Genomic DNA, 23,888 nt, shown 5'->3' on the forward strand with positions numbered 1-23,888 from the left:
CTCACAAAACATTATCCTATAAGATCCCACAAGAAACTAGCATATATACTGCAGAGTTGCATGCAATACAAACAGCCCTAGGTCACATTCAAAATCGCGACTACCAGAGGTATATGATTTATTGCGATTCATCGAGCGTGTTACAGGCCCTGGTATCGGTGAGTTTTAACCCTCATCCGATCCTGTCCAGGATCCGGCAGATTCTTTTCTCTCTCATGAAATTAGAATTCGATATTCGCTTTTGCTGGATCCCAAGCCACATTGGGATCCAGGGAAATGAATCGGCTGATATCGCTGCCAAATCAGCCATTTTCCTGGATAATCATTGCCTGTCAGTCTCCTATACAGACTACAGGCAAATAATACGCTCTAAATTATATTCCCAATGGCAAGATTCTTGGCACGGACAGGCCACAAATAAACTACACCACATAAAGCCTGTAATTTCGCCATGGCAGTCCAGTCTACGCAGGGTCCGAAGAGAGGAAGTTGTTCTTGCTCGGCTCTGCATAGGTCATAGTCATCTAACCCATTCCTACTTGCTGAGGGCGGATGACCCACCTATGTGCGAGATGTGTAATGTTATTTTAACCGTCCGTCATATTTTTATAGAATGTCCTGTTTTTATAGAAGCACGACGCTTGTATTTTACCGCTTTTAATAATTTGACTGAGCCATTTACACTCAGTCAGGTTATAGGTGACAGACACCATATGTCTGACGTTTTTAATTTTTTGCAATTTATTAATTTTTATACAAGATCTAAGTTTTATGCTTTTACTTTTATACCTTTTTAACACAATAATTAATTGTTTGACGTGGTAGCCTTGGCTACCAAAATGTTTAATAGCATTTTAAATTTGACTTGGCGCATTATGGCCTTAGCTGCCAATGCGCCATTAAAAACCAAACCCAAACCCAAATTCGGTGCAATTCCCACGAAGGTTACCCCACATGCCACCTTAAACTCCTCTAAAGGGGTAATATCAGAGTGGGATCTATTAAACGTATCAGAGGATGAACTTGTGCATGAACTAAGAGATCAAAACGTGGTACAAGCCAAAAGAATTGTTATTAAAAGAGACGGAGAACCTGGTCCCCACACGGACGGTGATCCTAAAATTCAAAACACCAAATCTACCTACTTCTATTAAAGCTGGTTATCTTAGATGCCAAGTAAGACCATACATTCCAAATCCAGTCCCGTGCTTTAAGTGCCAAAAATTTGGTCATTCCCAAGCTGTCTGCAGAGGTGAAGCCACTTGTGCTAACTGCAGATCAAAAGAGCACACACACACACACAAACTGTAACACTGAAGTGCAAATTTGTCCTAACTGCCATGGTAACCACTCTGCCTTCTCTAAGGAATGCCCTCAATGGAAAAGAGAAAAGAATATTCAAAAATATAAGATTGAGCAGAAAGTATCCTATCAAGAAGCTAAAAAACACTTTGCAGTACCTGCTAAGTCACCTACATATGCTTCAGTTACCCAACGGCTACGCTCAGTAGAAACTCAGACAGACTGCTCAGTCCCTCCAAATATCTCAATATCTGGTTGGGCTAAATCACTCCTCTCCTCATCAATGGAAAAACCTATTCCGAAATATGCTACTCGAGAAGCAAATACTCCTGTAACAATACCTCCGGATAAGAAGCCTAATGAACAACCAAATGAACGAGCCAAGACTCCTGAAAGAAGCAACACTACTAAATTTATATCCGATACCATGGATATTGATGAAAAGATAGATGAAGATGATTCAATTCTTGAGATTCATCCAGAGGATCACATTGACATGGGTAGGCCAGTCTTCCCAAAAAAAGAAAAAGCAAAAGTAGACAAGCGCAAACAAAAATATCCACCGTAAGAAACCAAACCCTCCTTTTAAAACCAAACAATGCACACAGTGATTCAATGGAATTGTCGTGGATTTCGTGCTAATTTAGATGACCTCTACGATCTCCTAAGTGAATATAAGCCCATTGCAGCATGCATACAAGAAACAAACCTGACGAATGCAGTATCTGTAAAAATTAAACGCTTCACCATATATAGAAAAGATAGAAACTGCTCTAATGCAGCACACGGAGTAGCGCTGTTAGTAAACTCTTCAATTCCCTCCAGACCTGTTCCCTTGCAAACACCGTTGGAGGCAATTGCAGCCCGTATCACCATTGGCATAACGATAACATTAGTCTCATTGTATCTGTCACCAAACCACGCTTACACCCTTGCTGATTTAGATGACCTAGTAGGACAAATACCCGCTCCTTTCTGTATTCTGGGTGACTGGAATGGCCATAACCCCCTATGGGGTTCTCAACAACTTGACTGCAGAGGAAAAATAATTGAGAAATTCTTGGATAAACACAATCTAACTATTTTAAACACAGGTGATCACACATATGTTCATGTACCATCTGGCTCAAGCTCTGCCATTGATCTAACAGTATGTTCTCCAACAATATTTCCTCTCATAGACTGGACAGTTACTGACAACCCTCTTGGTTGTGATCACTTTCCGATCGTCTGTAATTTCTGTACAAGTTCTCCTCCGCTCAACAGAATTAGAACAATTTGGAAATTTGACAAGGCCAACTGGGCTAAATATCAAGAAATAGCTCATTTAGATTCCACTATCATTGCTACTGACAAGATTGATTCCAGTAAGCTATATCACAGAACGAATAATGACAGCAGCTGAATCCGCTATCCCGAAATCATCATTTAAAATCCGACTCCATCCAAAAATGTGGTGGAATGAAGCATGTAGCATTGCTAAAAGAGAAAGAAATAAATCCTGGAATCAGTTTAGAAAACATCCAACCACAGCCAACCTCCTACAGTTTAAAAGAGCAAGGGCTAAGGCTCGTTATATAAGACGAATGAGTAAAAAAGAAGCATGGGCACGCTATGCTGCCACAATAAACAGATTCACAGATACTGCTACAGTCTGGAAAAAAATCAAACGTATCAATGGCAAATACCCACTTGCTACTTCTCCTATTCTATTTCTGAAAGGAAAGGAAATTTCTGAACCTGAGGAACTTGCTAATGCATTCGGCTCGTCTTTTGAATCACTCTCAGCTGTTTCCGCCTATGAACCAGCCTTTCAGATGCTAAAACGCAGTACAGAAAAGTATAAACTGAATTTTAATACCGCTCTCCAACACTCATACAATCTGCCGTTGACCATGACTGAATTGCTTAATGCACTCACAAAAGTGAAAAACAGTGCCCCAGGTCCTGATGGAATTTATTACGCAATGATTTCCCATTTAAGTGAAAGATCATTAAGTGGTCTCTTACTTCTCTATAATAGAATTTTCTTAGAGGAATATTACCCCACCAGCTGGTGCCATTCTTATGTGCTAGCCTTCCCGAAACCAGGAAAAGACCACACAGATCCAAGAAACTATCGACCTATCTCCCTAACAAGTTGCTTGGGAAAAACAATGGAGAAAATACTTAACACCCGACTAACATGGTATTTGGAGACTCAAAACATTCTGAGTCCAAGCCAGTATGGTTTTCGGAGAAGTAGATCGACGCTTGATCTCATTATCAAATTGGAAGCAAATATTCAGAACGGCTTTCTACGAAATGAACACTTTGTTATGATATGCGTAGACATCGAGAAGGCATTTGATACAACTTGGCGTTATGGGATTCTTCGGGACTTACATAACTCTGGTCTTCGGGGTCATCTTCCGAAATTTATTCAGAACTTGCTATCTAACAGATCCTTCCAAGTCCTCTTCCACTTGTCACTTTCTGGAACATATGTTCAAGAAGAGGGAGTTCCCCAGGGCTCAGTGCTGAGTGCAACGCTTTTTGCCATCAGGATCGATTCTATAACCAATTGTATACCTAACACAGTTGATACATACCTGTATGCTGATGACCTTGCCATCTCATGTCATTCTCAAAATATGCGACTTATTGAGAGACAACTACAAGGCACCATTAATAGAATAGTCTCTTGGGCCAAAAACAATGGCTACAGAATTTCTAAATCGAAAACAAGTGCAGTACACTTCTGTCGTAAACGTTCATTGCATCCTGATCCAAACCTTCAGTTAGACTCCCATTGTATTACATTTCAACCAATTACTCATTTTCTGGGTATAATACTCGATAAAAAATTAAACTTCCTTGAACATATAAAATATATTCGTACCAGCTGTCTTAAGAAACTAAATATTCTCAGAGTAATTTCCTCTATGTCATGGGGTGCAGATCAGTACATGTTGCTACATTTATATCGCTCATTAATTAGATCCCGCTTAGACTATGCATCTCCTGCATACGCCTCAGCCAGGCCAAGTGTACTGAAATGGCTTGATCCCATTCATCATAGTGCACTTCGAATAGCACTGGGTGCCTTTCGTACATCCCCCATTTTAAGTCTATATACGGAAGCCAATGAACCGCCGCTAGACCTTTGGCGACAAATCCTTCTCCTAAATTATGCCGCTAAAATAAGCAGCTTTCCACATCACCCGACATAGCAATATCTCTTCAGACCAAAATGGGAAAACCTCTATCGAACTAAATCACGTCTCAACAAACCATCTGGCATTAGGCTTCAAGCTCTAAACACTAGCTGGGGACTCAACATGAATAACATAATGCAGGATACTAGCATGCAAATCCAGCCATGGCAAATACTCACGATACATATTGAAAAATACTACCAGAAATGGGGAAAGAATAATCTTTCAGATATTAACATCAGACAATTACATCTGGCCCACTCCACTCAGTTTAGGAGTTACGTGCAGCTATATACAGATGGATCCAAGACTGCTAGTAAAGTTGGTACAGCTGTAGTCCTGCCAGATGCTATCATCGCCAAACAGCTCCCCTCAGAATGTAGTAATTATACTGCTGAGTTGTATGGTATTTTACTAGCTCTGGAGAAAATAAAAGAAGCCTCATATACTCAATCCATAATATATACCGATTCATTAAGTGCCGTGAATTGTATCCAATGTAAAAGCCCCAACAGTCATCCTCTGGTACAGCAAATCTGGACTCAGTTAATGGCAATTCATGCACGTGGTCACCAAATAATTTTTTGTTGGATTCCTGGACACTCTGGAATCCCAGGAAATGAACAGGCAGATTTAGCTGCCAAAAATGCTTCAAATCCTATGTCTTCTAATTTCAGGACACCTTATGTTGACTATAAATGTATTATACAGCAGACCTCTAAAGAACAGTGGAAATGTATATGGGAAAAAGAAACAAATAATAACCTTTTTTGAAATAAAGAAAGAACCCAAACAGTGGCGCTCCAGTCTGAGAGGAAAAAGAAAAGAAGAAACGGTACTAGCACGACTGTGCATTGGTCACAGATACCTCACTCACAATTATTTATTAAGAAAGGAAGATGCCCCACAATGCAGTAACTGTTCATGTCCACTCACTGTAAAGCATATCGTTATCGAATGCCCACTATATTTAAGAGAACGAAAAACTGCTTTCTCCTTACTTATCAAAAATTGAAATCAATTAACACTACATAATGTTCTAGAAGATCGTCAGGATATGGATGATGTTTTTGTTTTCCTAAAATCGATTGATAAATATCACCTTGTTTGAATTTTTATCAGAATCAGCACCAAAAACAAAGATATACTAGTCAGAAATCAGTGCATTATAGCCACAGTTGCTGATGCACCAACAAATCTAACAACAACAACAACATCCCTTTCCTTCTAGAGTTTACATAAGTAAAGAACTCCTTGTTGTTTTTCTTTGCATCCTTTGCCAAAGATTTCTCATCTGCCTTTGCCTGCCTAACCTCCTTTGTGACTTGATTACAGACTAGTTTATACCTGCCATAGGCTTCTGTGTTGCCTGATACTTTATATGCATACCATACATTCTTCTTCTCTGCCATTAGCCTCATTAATTCATCTGACATCTATTTAGGCCTAAACCTTGAACAGTATTTCTTAGTTGGAATGAAAAGCCTAGTAGCCTCCAAAATCAAGTCCCTGAAGGCTTCCCATTTAGAATTCACTGTTGGTAACATCATCAGTATCCCACTGTACAGAATTTAAAAACTGTCTGAGACCTCTGTAGTCACCTTTACGAAAGCAAAAGCCCTTCCCTTTAGCCTTATTGGTAGTTACATCTTTAAGTAATTCCCACATCAATACATTGTGATCACTGTTGCCCAGTGGTTCCTTTATCTGCAGATTCTTAATGCCTGAAGAATCACTACTGATAATCAGATCAAGAGTATTACTCCCTCTGGTTGCCTCTTGAACATGTTGCTATAGAAAATTATATTAATTTTCTATATTATATTAATATAAAATACACATGTGGTCAGTAAAATTCTGCTTAAAATTACCAGATTTTCAGCTTTACGATAGACAAAAGCAGGCAGCTATGCTAGTATTACATACCTTAGTGATCTGGGATTTCTGCATGTGGTGCTTCCCATAATTTGGTTTTTCTTTATACTTATTTATCCAGTAATATATAAATTTCACTAAGGATAGTTGGCAGAATGTTGCAGCAAAAACTTCTCTGAATTTTTGTATTGTAATATGAGTAATCTTTTTTGGCACTCTGATATTGGTTTCTTTATGTAAAAAAAAAAAAAATTAAGGAACAAAAAGAAAATTGATTGCTAGTCTTCCATGTACAGAAAAATGAAAGAGTAGGCCATTACAGAAACTGATTTATTTCCACTTTTTGTGAAGACAAGTCACATAGTTTTGAAGAAAGTTTTCACAATTTACATGGGGTGAACTATTGATAAGATTGTTTAGAAATCTAAATACTTGTATACATAGTTTAATATTGGGAATTCTAATCATCACTGGACAGATATAATATAAATAAACAAGTCTGTTTTATTCTAACAAATAATTGCTCATAACAGAAGACTTGGAAAACTCTCCAAATCTTGTAACAGTCTCTACACAGGTAGCACGTTCTCTGGGTATGTATTTATTAATATATTCTTACAAAGATAATTTTTGTATTTATTTTATAGGTTAAAAATAAGTAACACTTATTTTACTCCAATTTATAGTTCTCATATACAAGACAGCGAGCTTGAAGATGATGATGCATTATCGTCAGTATCCTTTGACAATATCCCAGATGAGGTTCTTATAGAAGAATCTGGAAAACTATCTTTCCTATTAAAACTTTTAGAAAATCTGCACTCTGAAGGGCATCGCACATTAATATTTTCCCAGTCAAGGAAAATGTTAGATATCATTCATAAAATTTTGTCCAACAGGTAATATATCAAGTTCTTAAAACAAAGAATAAAATAAAATGTGGGTTGTTGATTAAATATTTATTATTATATAACTAATATAGTGAGGTTTTAAATTTCGTTTGGTTTGAGTGAATTGCTGATTTGTTTGCAGAAGATTCTGATAGTGTTAATATTTTATTAGAAATTTTTGCAATTATTAACATATTCCCTGCTGCTTGATGCAAATACATATCCTACTTAGGCAGTCACTGAATGTGTTGGGAAGGCAAGCACAGAGAATGTGACAATTTCTCAGTGTTAATACACTGAATCCTGCTAATCCAACTATCTTTGGTTTTTTTTGCTGATATAAACTGTATACTCTAGTTGGCAATGTAAAGGAGTAAAGTTTGTGCACAATTTTCAAGAAAATTTTCACATGTAATTTTCAAGAAAATTGTGCACCAACAAAAAATTTTTATTTTGGGAAGTATTTGCTGTATTTTAACCCTTTAGAGCAGGGGTTGGCAAACTTTTTTTGGAAAGGGCCAGATAGCAAGCTCGAAGATATTTACATGGGTAATTCTACTCATAGAGCAACAAAAAAAAAAAAAAAAAAAAAACAGGTTCAAAATCTTTTTATTAGGAAGTGATATTTTACATAATATTTATACACATGCTGACACTTACAAAAAAATTAAAATATTTCCATTTATTAATAAACGTGTTATAGAACTGGTTAAATTTTGTACTAATGCGATGAATGTAATTGTTTTTTCTGAGATAATATTTCATCATACTGGAGTTCGAAGTTAGTACTTCCTATCATTGAAGTTGTTTGCAAATGGTCATCCGTTAATAATGATCTGTATTGTGATTTTACATATTTCATTTTCGAAAATGTCTTTTCACATTGGTAAGTACTCCCAAATACAGATATAAATCCCTGTGCATATGATTTTAATTGACCGTATTTATCTTCCAAAAGATATTTATAGAATTGGGTTAGATCCATTTCTTTAAACCTAACCATTAGCATATCATCATTTTGCAGATCTATCACTTCCAATTGAAGGTCTGATAGAAGCTCCTCAATTGTACACCCAACTGGATTTTGAAATATGGAAATGTCTTTTGCACTTGCATCAAGATCCAAAAAATGCTGTTGTAACTGTAGTTTAAGTTCAGAAAATATATCTGCTGCGAATTTTTTTGGGAATGGGGATTTCGTCAATATTTGAAATTTTTTACAGCATGGAAAATGGTCAAACTTGGTTAATGTGATTTGTGTTTCAAACAATGCAAATTTTTGATTATATGACTTTACGATAGAATTTGTTTCACCTATGAGCACTGTTTTCCCCTGTAATTTTAAGTTAAATTCGTTAAGATATCCCATGATGTCTGTAGCAAATGCTAATTTCCATAGCCATTGCTTGTTAGATAATAGTGGTTGTGGGCAGTTTTTCTCATTTAGAAAAATTTTTATTGCTTCTCTGAGTTCAAAAAACCTCAATAAAACTTTTCCATTGCTGAGCCATCGAACTGCTGTATGGTAGGGCAAATCAGGATATTCAGCTTCAATCTCTAATAAAAAATCACGAAACTGACGATGGTTAAGTCCACGAGAGCGAATAAAGTTAACCGATGACACAACTGGTTCAATAACACATGACAGATTGAGGTGTTTCCCACAAAGAGCCTGCTGGTGAATAATACAATGGTGAATAATACTAATCCTTTCCCCGTTCCACACATATTTTTACCATCATCAGTTGTGACACATTTTTAACTAATTCCACTGCAAATTGTACTGTTAGCGTTTTCTCAACTTCCGTGAAGATATCTTCGCCTGTAGTTGTTCCATGCAGACTATTCATAGATGCTAATTCTTCAGTAACCTCAAACTCTGTATTGACTTCTCGAATAAGCAGCAACAATTGGGCATATCAGTAATGTCCGTAGACTCATCAAGAGCCAATGAAAACTACTTGAAATTTTTTGCTTTGTCTTTTAATTGACTCTTGATGTGGCTCCCGATGTCCTCAACTCTTCTAACAGTTGTTCTCGCCGAAAGACTGACAGATCGAAACAAATCCATTTTCTCTGGACACATTTCTTCGGCTGCCACAAGCAAACATGATTTAATGAATTCACCATTGGTAAATGGTTTCCCTTTCTTGGCTAATAAATGAGCTATTCGTAAACTTACTTTAGTTACTGCTTCATTATCATTTTTTATTTTAACGAATAAATTGCATTGTGATGATGCATTAAGCTTTAAACTTTCCAGTTTTAGCTTCCGTTGATTTTCTGTGAGTTCTGAATATTGCGCCGCGTTTGGTAATGACTACATTTATTGTACTTTTTTCGCACAGCTATTATGTCATTACATAATAAACATGATACTTTATCATTTATTTCTATGACAAAATAATTCACACCCCATTCAGCTTTAAAAGCACAAAATTCGAAGTCCACTTTTCTCTTCAAATTTGGTCTTGAGGGTGACATGGAAACGGTGGGTAATAAATAAAAGGGGGAAAAAAAGATCGCAGAGCGCCGTGACAGACAATACCACGTGCGCCACTAAAGCAAAACTGAGAGAAATGCTGGCAACACGTGTTCTACGGTAGATGACAGAATGCGAATATGTGACGCCAGTAGCGCCACGTGTGGTCATTATTCTCAACTCGACTATCGGCTATTGCAGCGCATAATTTGATTTATTTATTTTTTTTTTTCATATAAAAAACAATATTAACCTGTGGGCCGGATTAAAAAGAGGGGCCATAGTTTGCCAACCCCTGCTTTAGAGAATGATGATATGGCAACAACCTAAAATGTCTAATATCTACTGTAGGATATACCCATGTGCACCGACTTACAGTAGTGATTTAAAATGGGAATTGATTCCCACTCCCAGTCTGCTAACTGAAGGGGGGAAAATTGTTTGTCACTATGCTGATGCTATATATGTAGGGTGTTTAAAGTTGCTGAATCCATACAATTGCACATATATCTGGTTGCCCTTGCGGAAACATAATTTGATTGATTGGTAGGCTATTAATGTATAAGGTCTCAGTGTGTTATAAGAGATGCTGGAAGTGCTCACCTTTCTGGACTAAACACTCAAATCTAATGGCATGTCCTAGGGAATGCTGGCAGTTAATGATTGAAAATTAAATTCCTTAGCACCTTTTTTTGACTGTGACTGTAAGAAATGCCCAATTTCACCTGATACTCTTCTGAGTGATTTGTTTGTGCTCTGTTTAATTGCTCTCAAATGTCTATAATTATGGTATTCAACATTTTAGGCTAGCTGTTTGTGATTTGTCAGTTAAACATCCAGTGTCATGAATTTTTTTAATAAACTCCCATATGTCAGACTTATTTGCGAACTTATCTTTAAATATTGTTTCTATTACTGTTGCAGGATTAATACCATCGTGCGAGAGCGATTTTTATTTTATTTTATTTTTTTCCATTTCCATGTAGCACTAGTAGTCAGACAGCACTGAGTGCTATATCAGATGTTATTTAATTCTTATATTTACGTTTGTACCACTAAAGTCTTTGGTGAATGGCAGCTAGTAGGATGAAGGAGTGTGGTATACTGAATGCTCTCCAGTGATATGATAATAGACGTAGTTGGCTTAAGATAATTCACTTAATTTACGTGGGAAATGAATATGCAATGAAGTTGCCAAAGCAATGGCATTATTTGATTACAGCAGAAAACTGATTAATGATTTTTTTTTTTTTTTTTAGTTATGCTGCCAGTTGAGTGCTGTCTCTTCTTATAATTGCATATTAGAAACTTTTTCTACATTTTCATGAATAACCCCAACCTGTTTAATTATATTACTTTAAGTTAGGGAAATTTTAAAAACTAGAATCTTGCAATCCAGAAATGTACACACAATAAAGTTGTATAGGTCCATCATCCAAAAAGCCTGTATAAACCAATAGATGTTGTTATGGCAAAGTCAGTTGGCTAACGAACTGAAGAAAATAAAACATGAACAGTTATGAAGCTGACATGATATTATTTGTGGAAGTTACTCCCAGGACTTCTCAGGAATATTTTAAATGAACATGTCTGTCATGTGTCCAAACTGATATTCATTTGGTAGAAAGGATAGATAGAAAAGCTTTTTTCCAGTAGGCTTTCAAGGACCTGTTAAGTTAATCAATTTTGCATTTCTTGATGCATGCAACCCATTTTCATAGTTACCATACAGTAGTAACTGTTGATCTGCTAAAATACAAATAAAGCATTTAATTTTAATATACCAATATATTACAAACCTACAGCACTTCTTTAAACACAATATTCTTTACCTGTATAAATTTGTAAATTTTATACTTTGTAGATTTAAGGCATTACCGCCTGGAACTCTGCTATATAGTGTTATTGCTATTTTCTTCTCATTCAGAAAGGTTTGAATTTGATTCTAATAGCTAATTATAGGAAGTTAGTTTTTTTAACAAGGCTCAGCAGAAGCATAGGATTTTTCAACCTGCAAAACTTGAAAAACAAAGTAAACATATGCAGATTAGAGATGTAATACACAATTCCCACCTGTTTAGTTAATAGGTGAATTTTACTGACTCTCATGATAAGCTGATTCAACATCGATTGAACATAAGGCCAAAAGGAGAAGAAGATGCGTGTTGCTGTTATATCTACCACTCAATGCATGTGATGTATTGATGGTTAACAGAAGACTACAGAAAAAAATAAATAATAAATAAATATTCTTCTTTACACTTGCACGACCACCAGGTCAGTGGAGTTTACATTAAATCAATTAATACGAATTTTAATCATATTTAATAGTCATGGGCTTGAACCCCATCCATCAAAGAGCACGTACTACTGCTCTCGTGCTCATGACCACTCGGCTACGTCAGGCCCAGAACAGTAGTACGTGCATTTGAGTAGAATTAAGTTGGCCAGGAGTGGCCAACTTAATTTTTGATGTAATCTACTTTTTTCCTTCAAAATGTGCTACCATCTCAAAAATTTCATTACACAAGGTGCACAAATCGAGGGATGACTGTATATTTAAAATTCGTCATGATCGACTGGTAGATCGCGATTGACTCGTTGGCTACCCCTGGAGTAGACCATGGTTTGAACCCACATAACTGATAATTATGGTAACATTCTTTTATTCTCTTTCTTTGGAACTTTGCTGACCATACAGTGGGGGACAAAAAAACTGCATCACCTTAAAAAAAAAAGTAACATTTGTAGTGAAACGTATAAGATATTGTTTGATTACAGTCATTTTGTTTCTCATAAAGCAAAGGTTATTGCATCAGAGAGTAATTGCAAAATATTGCATCGGCTGTTTCTATAAATATTGCAGTGGAAGGGTTAATACACTCATTAGTATCCTGTTTTGTGCAGGTGTAAGCATGGCTCCATATGTTCAGTTGACGCTAAGAAAAAACAGTGTAGCTGTTGCTCTGACCCAGGAAGGGCTTTCTATTCATACTATTTCTGATAAAATAGGCTGCCACAGGTCTACAGTATCCTGGATGCTGAAATTAAAGTGTGAAACCAGTGATTAGCATTAGTTGATTCATATGATGCAAGAAAGCAAGCTTATACAGCATCAGCCAAAAAAAACCCTTCCCATTTCCCCCATCTGATCACTCCAAATGTTTGTCTAGTTCAGCCTTAAATTTATTTAAGCTATCAACTTCCACAACAACAGATGGAAGTCTGTTCCAGCAATCAACTACCCATTGGCTAAAGGGAAACTTCTACACATGTATTCTACAACTGTCTTTCCTCAGTTTGAATCTATGCCCCCTTAGGTTCTTAGTCTGAGCAAGCGGAAGTATCCCATCAGCATTGAGCCTGCTCAAACCATTCAAGGCCTAATACACCTCAATCAGATCACTTCGCAGGTGCCAGGTCTCCAGATGCTGCAACTTGCAAACTTAAGCCTTTCTTCATAAGTGCACCCCTTTGTTCCCCTTCTCTGTACTCCTTATACAAAGGGATAATCACTTCCTTGTCTCTGCTAGCAAAATTCCTATATATCATTGACAAATGATATATAGGAAACTCCTGACCATCCCATCTCCCACAGGATTAGTGTTTGTTGGTGACTATTGTCAGGGAAACAGGGAACATGGTAAGTAAAAAGGATAGGTGGAACAGGACCAGGCCATGTCTGCCAGGGGCAAAGGTTGATGAGGTTGTAGAGCAAATATCATCTTTTAAGGACAAAAAAGGTGATACTGTTGTATCCATTGGCATTAATGATATTAAGAGTAGAAGACCTTGTCAATCAATTTGGCCCTGGAAAGATTGTGCAAGGCTCAAGGAGTAGAATTTTTTTCAGACTGGTCTGTACTTGTTAATGAGAGAGACTGCTTCTACAGGGATGGGATACACTGAAATAGAAAGGGTGCAAGAATATTTGCTGATGCTATCAAGGCAGTGTTAGGTGGGTCAAAAAACTGGTAGCTTGGGAGGATACAAGGACTAATAGATTAACAGTAGCCACTGGCAGAGCTGAAAGTGATTCTAGCACTGCTTCTATTGGAATGAACAGTAGCCTGGAAAAGAAGATGCAGGGTATTTCAGAGACTGCTGTGAGTCATTACGGTACAAGTAAATACATGGGTTGTGTTAAGGTAGCTAAGAATAGGAACAGGTGCATGTATACTTGCGTATATACCAATGCTAGGAGTTTGGTAAATAAATTTGATGAATTTGAGGTATTGCTCAAAACATCAAAGGCTGATATTGTTGGGATATCAGAGATGTGGTGTCACACAGATATAAGGAATGCAGAACTGGAATTGGGGGAATACAATGTGTACAGGAAGGATAGGAAGGGAGGAGGGGTTATGCTATTTGTTAGGAAACACACAAAATCGAAGGAAGTGAAGTGAATCGAAGGAAGAAATACATAAAATCCAAGGAAGTGAAGCCAGTCGACATTGCTGGAGAGTGCAGTCTCGAATCAGTTTGGTGTGACATAAGCATTGGGAGATAAAAATTGAGAGTAGGAGTGTGCTATAGGCCTAATGACTCTGAGGAGTATAATAAGAAACTGTACAGGGAAATAGAGTAATAGAGTGGGCCAGTAAATCAGAGAGTCTTATAATGGGGGATTTTAATTTCCCGGATATGACTGGAATTTGTGTGTTGGCCACTCACACACTAGCAAGGCTTTTGTGGATTTATTGGATTATTGTTTTCTACATCAGCATGTTCGGGAGGCAACTAGAGGAAGTAATACTCTTGATCTAATTATCAGTAGTGATTCTTCATGCATTAAGAATCTGCAGATAAAGGAACCACTAGGTGGCAGTGAACACAGTGTGCTGAAGTGGGATTTACTCAAAGAGGTAACTACCATCAGGGGTAAAGGGAAAGGGGTATTGCTTTTGTAAAGGTGACTACGGTGGTCTGAGACAGTATTAAATTCTATACGGTGGGACCAACTGATGATGTTACCAACAACAAATTCAAAATGGGAATCATTCAAAGAATTTATCTTGGAAGCTACTAGGCTTTACATACCAACTAAGAAATATTGTTCAAGGTTTAGGCCTAAATGGATGTCAGATGAACTAATACACATATGGCGGAGAAGAAAAATGCATGGGATACATATAAATTAATGGGTGACATGGAAGCCTATGATAGATATGAGAAATCTTTGGCAAAGGTTGCAAAGAAAAACAGCAAAGAGTTCTTTCCCTATGTAAACTCTAGAAGGAAAGGGATGAATCAGATTGGTCCACTGGATATTGATGGTTCAACTGTTAATGATCCTGCTCAGGTGGCTAAGAAACTAAATGAGTATTTTGCATCCACATTCACATGTAAGGAGTTATTCAGGGAGGAGAATGCCAGAGGTGAATTAAACTCTGGCAGTGAGCTAGATGATTTTGTAATAACTGAGAGAAAAGTGGAGGAGAAATTGTTGAAGTTATAAAAAAGGCACCCGGGGTGGATGGGATCTATCCAGTTATATTAAAGGAGGCAGCAAAGAAAGTAAGCAAACCCTTAGCCATAATTATGAGAGCTTCTTTGGACTCGGGGAAGTTACCCATGGACTGGAGATGTGCAAATGTGACCCCAATTCACAAAGAAGGATCAAAGGGCGACACAAGTAATATAGACCTGTTAGTTTAACCTCTGTTCCAGGAAAATTAATGGAGGCACTGGTTAAAGAAGCACTGCAGGATCATCTAGACAAGACTTCAGTTATAGCTCGGACACAGCATGGTTTTGTTAAGGGAAAGTTGCCTGACCAATTTGATTGGATACTATGATGTGGTCACAAAGGAACTGGATGCAGGGAATAACTTTGATATCATATATATTGGATCTTAGAAAGGCTTTTGATACAGTTGCACATGGAAGACCGCTGCACAAATTGGAGCAGTGTGGCATTGGAGGCAAATTGCTGCTATGGACAAAGGGATGGTTGAGTGGGAGAAGACAGAGTGGTAATCAATGGACACTGCTCATCATGTACTAATGTTATTAGTGGAGTTCCTCAGGGTTCAGTGTTGGGTCCGTTTTTGTTTCCTGTATTTATAAATGATATTGATGATGGTATATCAAGTTTAATGTCCAAGTTTGCAGACGATTCAAAGGTTGGTAGGGTTGTTAAGGACACTAATGACAGTTCGCTGCTGCAACAGGATCTAGAAAAATTGAGCAGATGGGCTGAGAGGTGGCAAATCAAATTTAACATTGAGAAATGTAAAATACTACATATGGGAAGCAGTAACCCCAGAGTAACGTATCAACTCTGTGGTACTACACTAACAGTGTTAGAGAACGAAGAGAACATGAGGGTAATTGTGCAGGCAGATATGATGTCTTCTGAGCAGTGCAGATGGTGTGCAAGAGTAACTAATGGCATCTTGTCAACGATATACAGGAATTTTTCTAGCAGGGATAAGGAGGTGATTATCCCCCTTGTATAAGGCAATGGTCAAGCCACACCTTGAGTACTGTATACAGGTCTGGAGGCCTCATTTTAAGAAGGACTGAGGTGTATAAAGCCTTGAATGGTTTGAGCATGCTCAATGCTGATGGGATTCTTCCTCTTGCTCAGAATAATCACCTGAGAGGGCATAAATTCAAATTGAGGGAAAACAGATGTGTGGAAGTTTGCCTTTAGCCAGCGGGTAGTTGGAACAGGTTGGACTTCCATCTTTTGTAGTGGAAGTTGATAGCCTAAATAAATTTAAGGCTGAGCTGGATGGACAGGCATTTGAATCAAACGGAGGAGTGAAATGGGAGCATTTTTTTTTTTCCTTTTGGCTGATGCTGCATAAGCTTGTTTCTTGCATCGTATGCCTATGCTAATCTGCACTGCTCCAAGAACTTCATATCTTACTAAACAACTACCCCAAGGTCTTTTTAATTCTCCACCTCCCTGAGTGTAGTACCACAGAATTGGTACGTTTCTCTTGGGTTACTGCTACCCATATGGAGTACTTTACATTTGTCAGTGTTAAACTTTCAGTTGCCACTTTTCAGTCCATCTGCCTAACTTTTCTAGATCCTGTTTCAGTAGCATACTGTCTTTACTGTTATTAACAACCCTGCCAACCATCGTATCATCTGTAAACTTGGACAAACAACTCTAAAGGCTCAAATCTGGTGGGTATGGGCTTGGCACACCCAGGATCCTGAGCTGGATATCATCATTCTTCTCTTTCTTGGTGATTCTCTTCTACTTCTGTCTCTCTCGCTCTGTGTGTAATTCAGATATTTTTTATTTTGGCTAGTGCAGCATATGCCTCAGGCTTCCTTGCACCATATAGCTAATAATAATGATAAAGCCTGATATATACCTTCATCAATATCATTGATAAATACACAAAACAACAATTTTGTGTATTTGGGCCCAGCACCAAACCCTGGGGGGGGGACACCGCCAATAACAGTAGACCACGTAGAGCAGTGTCCATTTATTACCACTCAACCATCCCTTTATCCATTGCAGTATCTTGCCCTTAATGTCATACTGCTCCGATTTGTATAGCAGTCATCCATATGCAACAGTATCAAAAGCTTTCCTGAAATCCAAGTACAGTGAAACTTCCCTTTAACGGACAGCCATGGGGAACGAGAATGTGTCCGTTAGAGAGAAGTGTCCGCTAACAAGAAGTCTAAGGGAGAAAAAAAAAAGAAAGAAAGAAAAATCGTTAAACGTTTAATGTAAAATTAAATTAAAATATATACAGATTTTGCACAATATTTTTGTAAATAATATACATACAATTGTGCTATGCATATTATGACTTTATCTTAAGAAAAATACATACAGTAATCACTTATTTTCTTCTGCACCTTCTTCCGGCTGTTAATTTTGTTTTCAACATTTGTTTGGAGTGTGAAGAAACCATCGAAAGTCCTTCAGTATCTTCTTCAGCGGCGAAAAACATTTTTAAACGATTGATTTGTATGAGCGCTTCTATTTTCATCGGTGGTTCGTTGTTAATATGTTCTTCGACAGAATGATCTCCTTCCATTTCTTCATCCTCATGAGGAACTTCTTGAAAAATATCGATGATAATATCGTTGATATCTAGAGCACCATCTTCTGTAGTGAGGTTCGAGTCTATATCTTTGTAGCCAGGGTCACTTGTAGCGGAAGTATCGTACATTATCAATAGATGTTGAAGTTCTTCTTGGTGCTCCACATTGCTGTTCACAACTTCAATTTTTGTGTTTGAGAAGCCAGACTTTACAAAACAGTTCACGACAGTTTGTTTTCTAATTGCGTTTACTGAAGAGGAAATCCATTGAATCGCATCTAGGATGCTGAGTTTCTTTGCAAGTTTACTCACACATGTTACATCTTTTTTCTGTAGTGAAGTTTAAATTTTTTTATTATCCCTTGATCCAAGGGCTGACACTCTGCAGATGTGTTTGGTGGCAGAAAAATGATTTGAATGTTGGACAATTCAATGTGCGGGTGAGATGCAGCATTATCCATGAAAAGAATAATTTTTCTGTTTTGATGAATCATGTTTTGGTTAAAGTGACTTATCCATTCGCCCATGATATCTCGTGTCATCCACGCTTTTTTATTAGACTTACAGTCAACATTCAAAAGATTCAACTTTATGCCCTTGAAACAATGAGGATTTTGTGGTTTTCCTATAACAAGAGGTTGTTCAAAGTCTCCCAGCATATTTGTACACAATAGTACAGTCAAGCGTTCCTTAGAAATTTTTCCGCCCTGGCACTTTTCTTTTTTTAGACTCATTGTTTTTTCAGGAAGAGCTTTAAAAAACAACCCTGTTTTGTCACAGTTGTAAATATCCTTAGCTTCAAAATCACAACATAAATCTTGCAATTTGGCGGTCCACTCTTGTTACAACCCCAGTATCAACAGATCCACCTTCACCACTTACGGTTTTCCAAGAAATTTTATGCCGAATTTTGAACTTGTTTAGCCATCCCACAGAAGCTTTGAACTCATTTACTCCCATAGATTTTGCAACCTCCAAACCCTTTTCCCTAATAATAGGCCCATTAATGGGAATTTTTTTTAGCACGTGCGCGACAAAACCACTCATACGTAACATTGTCAATTTGAAGTCCAACAGTTTTCGGGAATGATATTTGAACCTGATCATTTACGTGTTGCCAAAATTCTTTGAGCAGTTCATTTTTTTCCTTTAGGATGTCGTTTACCTGCGTCTTCCCGATTTTGAATTTTGCAGTGAGATTGCGAACACTATTTTTTTTTGCCGATCATACGCATTAATGAGTTCGACTTTATCTATTAAAGTTAAATGTTTACGAGAAGATATTGTGCACTTCACACAACACTGAAAACTGAAACTCAAAAGACGAAAGGCCGACAAAATTCCCCCCCCCGCACACACAGAATTCATCAGAAGTTTTACACGTGTCTTAAAATTCTTGAAAAAGGGTTTAGAACCGCGACGTAAACCTTGATAAAATTCAGAGAAATGGAAATAGAAAATAAACACATGATTGAGGCAATACGTGGAAGAAACGTTCCTAGAAAAAGGGCCGTGAGCTCGCCCGCTGTCCGTTATGGGGAGATCAAATTAAGTGCTAATCTAAATGAAACAGTGCAGATTGCCTGTCTGCGTCCATTACAGAGAATGTCTGCTAGACAGAATCTGAAAACACGTTAAAACCAATAGAGGAGAGTTGGGGAATTTGAAAATGTCCATTGTAGAGAGATGTCCGTTAAAGAGAGGTGTCCTTTAGAAGTTTCACTGTTAGCATTAGTAGAGGCATTTGATGCAAGAAAGCAAGCTTATACAGCATCAGACAAAAAAAACCACTTCCACTTCACCCCTCTGTTCGTTCAAAATTGTCCAGCTGAGCCTTAAACTTATTTAGGCTATCAACTTCCACGACAAGGGATGGAAGTCCGTTCCACCAACCAACCACCCGCTGGCTAAAGGCAAATTTCCGCACGTCTATCCTACATCTGTCCTTCCTCAATTTGAATTTATGCCCTCTCAGGTGATTATTCTGAGCGAGAGGAAGAATCCCATCAGCATTGAGCATGCTCAAACCATTCAAGGCTTTATACACCTCTATCAGATCACCTCGCTGGTGCCTAGTCTCCAGACACTGTAATTTGCAAAACTTAAGCCTTTCTTCATAAGAGCATCCCTTTGTTCCATTCACTAATCTTGTTGCCCTTCTCTGTACTCGTTCCAGCAGCTCTACATCCTTCTTGAAATGAGGCCTCCAGACCTGTATACAGTACTCTAGGTGTGGCCTGACCATTGCCTTATACAAGGGAATAATCACCTCCTTATCCCTGCTAGAAAAATTCCTATATATCATTGACAATACACCATGGGCTATCCTTGCAGCCCGTCTGCACTGCTCAGAGAACTTCATATCTGCCTGCACAACCACCCCCAGGTCCCTTTCATTCTCTACCACTGTCAGTGTAGTACCACAGAGTTGATACGTTGCTCTGGGGTTGCTGTTTCCCATGTGTAGTACTTTACATTTGTCAATGTTAAACTTCATTTGCCACCTCTCAGCCCATCTGCTTAACCTTTCCAGATCCTGTTGCAGCAGCATAGTGTCAATAGTGTCCTTGACAACCCTGCCTACCTTTGTATCGTCTGCAAACTTCAACATTAAGCTTGATATAAGATCATCAGTATCATTTATGAATACAGAAAACAATAATGGACGCAACACTGAACCCTGAGGGACTCCATTAATAACATTAGTCCACGACGAGCAGTGTCCATTGATTACCACTCTCTGTCTTCTCCCCCTCAGCCACCCCTTTATCCACAGCAGCAATTTGCCTCCAATGGCACACTGCTCCAATTTGTGCAGCAGTCTTCCATGTGCAACAGTATCAAAAGCCTTTCTAAGATCCAAGTATATAATATCAAAGTTATTCCCTGCATCCAGTTCCTTTGTGACTGCATCATAGTATCCAATCAAATTGGTCAGGCAAGACTTCCCCTTAATAAAAACCATGCTGTGTCCGAGCTATAACTGAAGTCTTGTCTAAATGATCCTGCAGTGCTTCTTTAACTAGTGCCTCCATTAATTTTCCTGGAACAGAAGTTAAACTCACAGGTCTATAATTACTTGTGTCAGCCTTTGATCCTCCTTTGTGAATTGGGGTCACATTTGCACATCTCCAGTCTGTGGGTACCTCCCCTGAGTCCAAGGAAGCTCTCATAATTATGGCTAAGGGTTTGCTTACTTCCTCTGCTGCCCCCTTTAATATAACTGGATAGATCCCATTCACACCGGGTGCCTTTCTTGTGTTTATCTTCAACAATTTCTCCTCCACTTTACTCTCAGTTATTACAAGATTCTCTAGCTTACTGCTAGAGTTGAATACACCTCTGGCTTTCCCCTCGCTAAATAACTCCTCATGTGTGAATGTCGATGCAAAATATTCATTTAGTTTGTTAGCTACCCGAGCAGGATCATCAACAGTTGACCCATCGATATCAAGTGGACCAATCTGATTCATCCCCTTCCTTCTAGAGTTTACATAAGTAAAGAACTCTTTGCTATTTTTCTTTGCATCCCTTGCCAAAGATTTCTCGTAATCTGCCTTCGCCTGCCTAACCTCCTTTGTAACTTGTTTACAGATCAACTTGTATCTATCATAGGCTTCTGTGTCATGTGTTAATTTGTATGTATCCCATGCATGTTTCTTCTCTGCCATATGCCTCATCAGTTCATCTGACATCCATTTAGACCTAAACCCTGAACAATATTTCTTAGTTGGTATGTAAAGTCTAGTAGCTTCCAAGATAAGTTCTTTGAATGCTTCCCATTTTGCATTTGCTGTTGGTAACATCATCAGTTGGTCCCACTGTATAGTATTTAAATACTGTCTCTGTCCATCGTAGTCGCCTTTACGAAAGCAATAACCCTTCCCTTTACCCCTTATGGTAGTTACCTCTTTGAGTAAATCCCACTTCTGCACACTGTGATCACTGCCACCTAATGGTTCATTTATCTGCAGATTCTTAATGCATGAAGAATCACTGCTGATAATCAAATCAAGAGTATTCCTCCCTCTAGTTGCCTCCCGAACATGCTGATGTAGAAAACAATCATCCAATAAATCCACAAAAGCCCTGCTAGTGTGTGAGTAACCAGCCCCCAAATTCCAGTCAATATCTGGGAAATTAAAATCTCCCATTATAAGACTCTCTGATTTACTGGCCCACTCTATTTCCCTGTACAGTTCCTTATTATACTCATCAGAGTCATTAGGCCTATAGCACACTCCTACTCTCAATTTTGATCTCCCAATGTTTATGTCACACCAAACTGACTCAACACTGCACTGTCCAGCGATGTCGACTGGCTTCACTTCCTTGGATTTTATGTATTTCTTAACTAATAGCATAACCCCTCCTCCCTTCCTATCCAGTCTATCCTTTCTGTAGACGTTGTACTCCCCAAATTCCAGTTCTGCATTCCTTATATCTGTGTGACACCACGTCTCTAATATCCCAACAATATCTGCCTTTGATGTTTTGAGCAATACCTCAAATTCATCAAATTTATTTACTAAACTCCTAGCATTGGTGTACACGCAAGTATACATGCACCTATTTTTATTCTTAGCTACCCTAACACAATCCATGTGTTTACTTGTACCGCAATGATTCCCAGCAGTCTCTGAAATATCCTGCATCTTGTTTTTCAGGCTTCTGCTCATTTCAATAGAAGCAGTGCAAGAATCTCTTTCACCTCTGCCGGTGGCTACTGTTAATCTATTTGTCTTTTTCTCCCCCCAAGCTACCAGTTTTCCGATCCACCTAACACTGCCTCGATAGCATCAGCAAATATTCTTGCACCCTTTCTATTTAAGTGTATCCCATCCCTGTAGAAGCAATCTCTCCTGTTAACAAGTACAGTCCAGGCTGAAAAAAATTCTACCCCTTGAGCCTTGCACAATCTTTCTAGGGCCGAATTGATCGACAAGGCTCTCATCATATACTCCCTCCTATCGTGTCTGGGCAGAATCGCAGACACTTTCTAATTCCACCCTATTTCACGGCTTTTTTTCAACAGTGACCTGTACTTCTTAAGCAATTCTGCCAGTCTCCTACTCTTGATATCATTAGTGCCAACATGTACAACTATATCACCTTTTGTGCCCTTAAAAGATGATATCTGCTCTACAACGTCATCAACCTTTGCCTCTGGCAGACATACCCTGGTCCTGTTCCACCTATCCTTTTTACAAAGCATGTTCCCTGTTTCCCTGACAATAGAGTCATCAACAACTACTAGTTCCTTTGGGACCAGCGCATTCTGCCTTGGGGGTTGCCGCTGTGTTGCGCGATGACCAAGTGCAAGCTCTGGCGTTGATGTGGGCAGCTGAGAGCTTGATGGGCCCCTCAATTTAGTTCCTTCGAGGGCATCCACCCTGTCCTTCAAGCTGTCATATAGGCCCATAAGAACGCTGAGTTGTTGCCTGATTTCAATACACTCCTTGCATCGTGCACACACAAAGACATCCCCCATGGCAATATCATGGCCCGTACCTGAATGCTCCACAAACATCATGCAAGCTGTGCATTTTAGAAGGCTGTGATTCAGAAGGCAACTGCCCCCCTCAGTTCTCCTCTGAGCCACAGCACTTCCATTAGCTTGAGCCTTTTGTTTTGCTGCTCTGGTCTGAGTCATGATTTCTTTTAATTTAAATAAAATTTCAATTTCAGTTTATAACCCTAACTTATCTCCCAACACAGTTATAACGGGATATATATATTTTTAGTGTCAAGTATTAATTATCTCCGAGTTCCCTTTATATAACTTCCGTATCAGTTATGTATTAATTAATTATGTTACGTTTGTAATCTAAGTCGGTATATGTATTTAGTTAAAAGTACAATTTAAATGCCAACGAAGTTCAACATGTTTAATAGATTTTACCGATCACCGAAAATATTATAACCTATACTATACTAACGCTATCTAGGTTCGATATATAATGATCGTATGACAAGGACAAAGGCGGGAAGTTACAAACAGTAATCTATGGACACTTAAGTATTAATTAACTTTCAAATCTCGCTGTCTCAATTCAGAATAAACTAACGATCCTTACTAGGTCTATAAGCTACTTACAAAAAATAATTTGATGTT

At 38.2% G+C, this 23,888-nt stretch overlaps 1 protein-coding gene across 1 annotated transcript in view; it reads left to right on the top strand.

The window, feature by feature from the left end:
• LOC150086032 (DNA excision repair protein ERCC-6-like) overlaps positions 1–23,888 on the top strand; it is a 306,101-nt gene that overhangs the window by 145,919 nt on the left and 136,294 nt on the right. Inside the window, exon 10 of the mRNA XM_090374774.1 lies at positions 7,022–7,273. Coding sequence (XP_090230900.1) covers positions 7,022–7,273 — 252 coding nt within the window. The remainder of the gene's footprint in view (positions 1–7,021; positions 7,274–23,888) is intronic.

The sequence above is a fragment of the Mastigoproctus giganteus genome, chromosome 5, assembly GCF_048544385.1.
Source record: "Mastigoproctus giganteus isolate SK-2022 chromosome 5, ASM4854438v1, whole genome shotgun sequence".
Taxonomy (NCBI): domain Eukaryota; kingdom Metazoa; phylum Arthropoda; class Arachnida; order Uropygi; family Thelyphonidae; genus Mastigoproctus; species Mastigoproctus giganteus.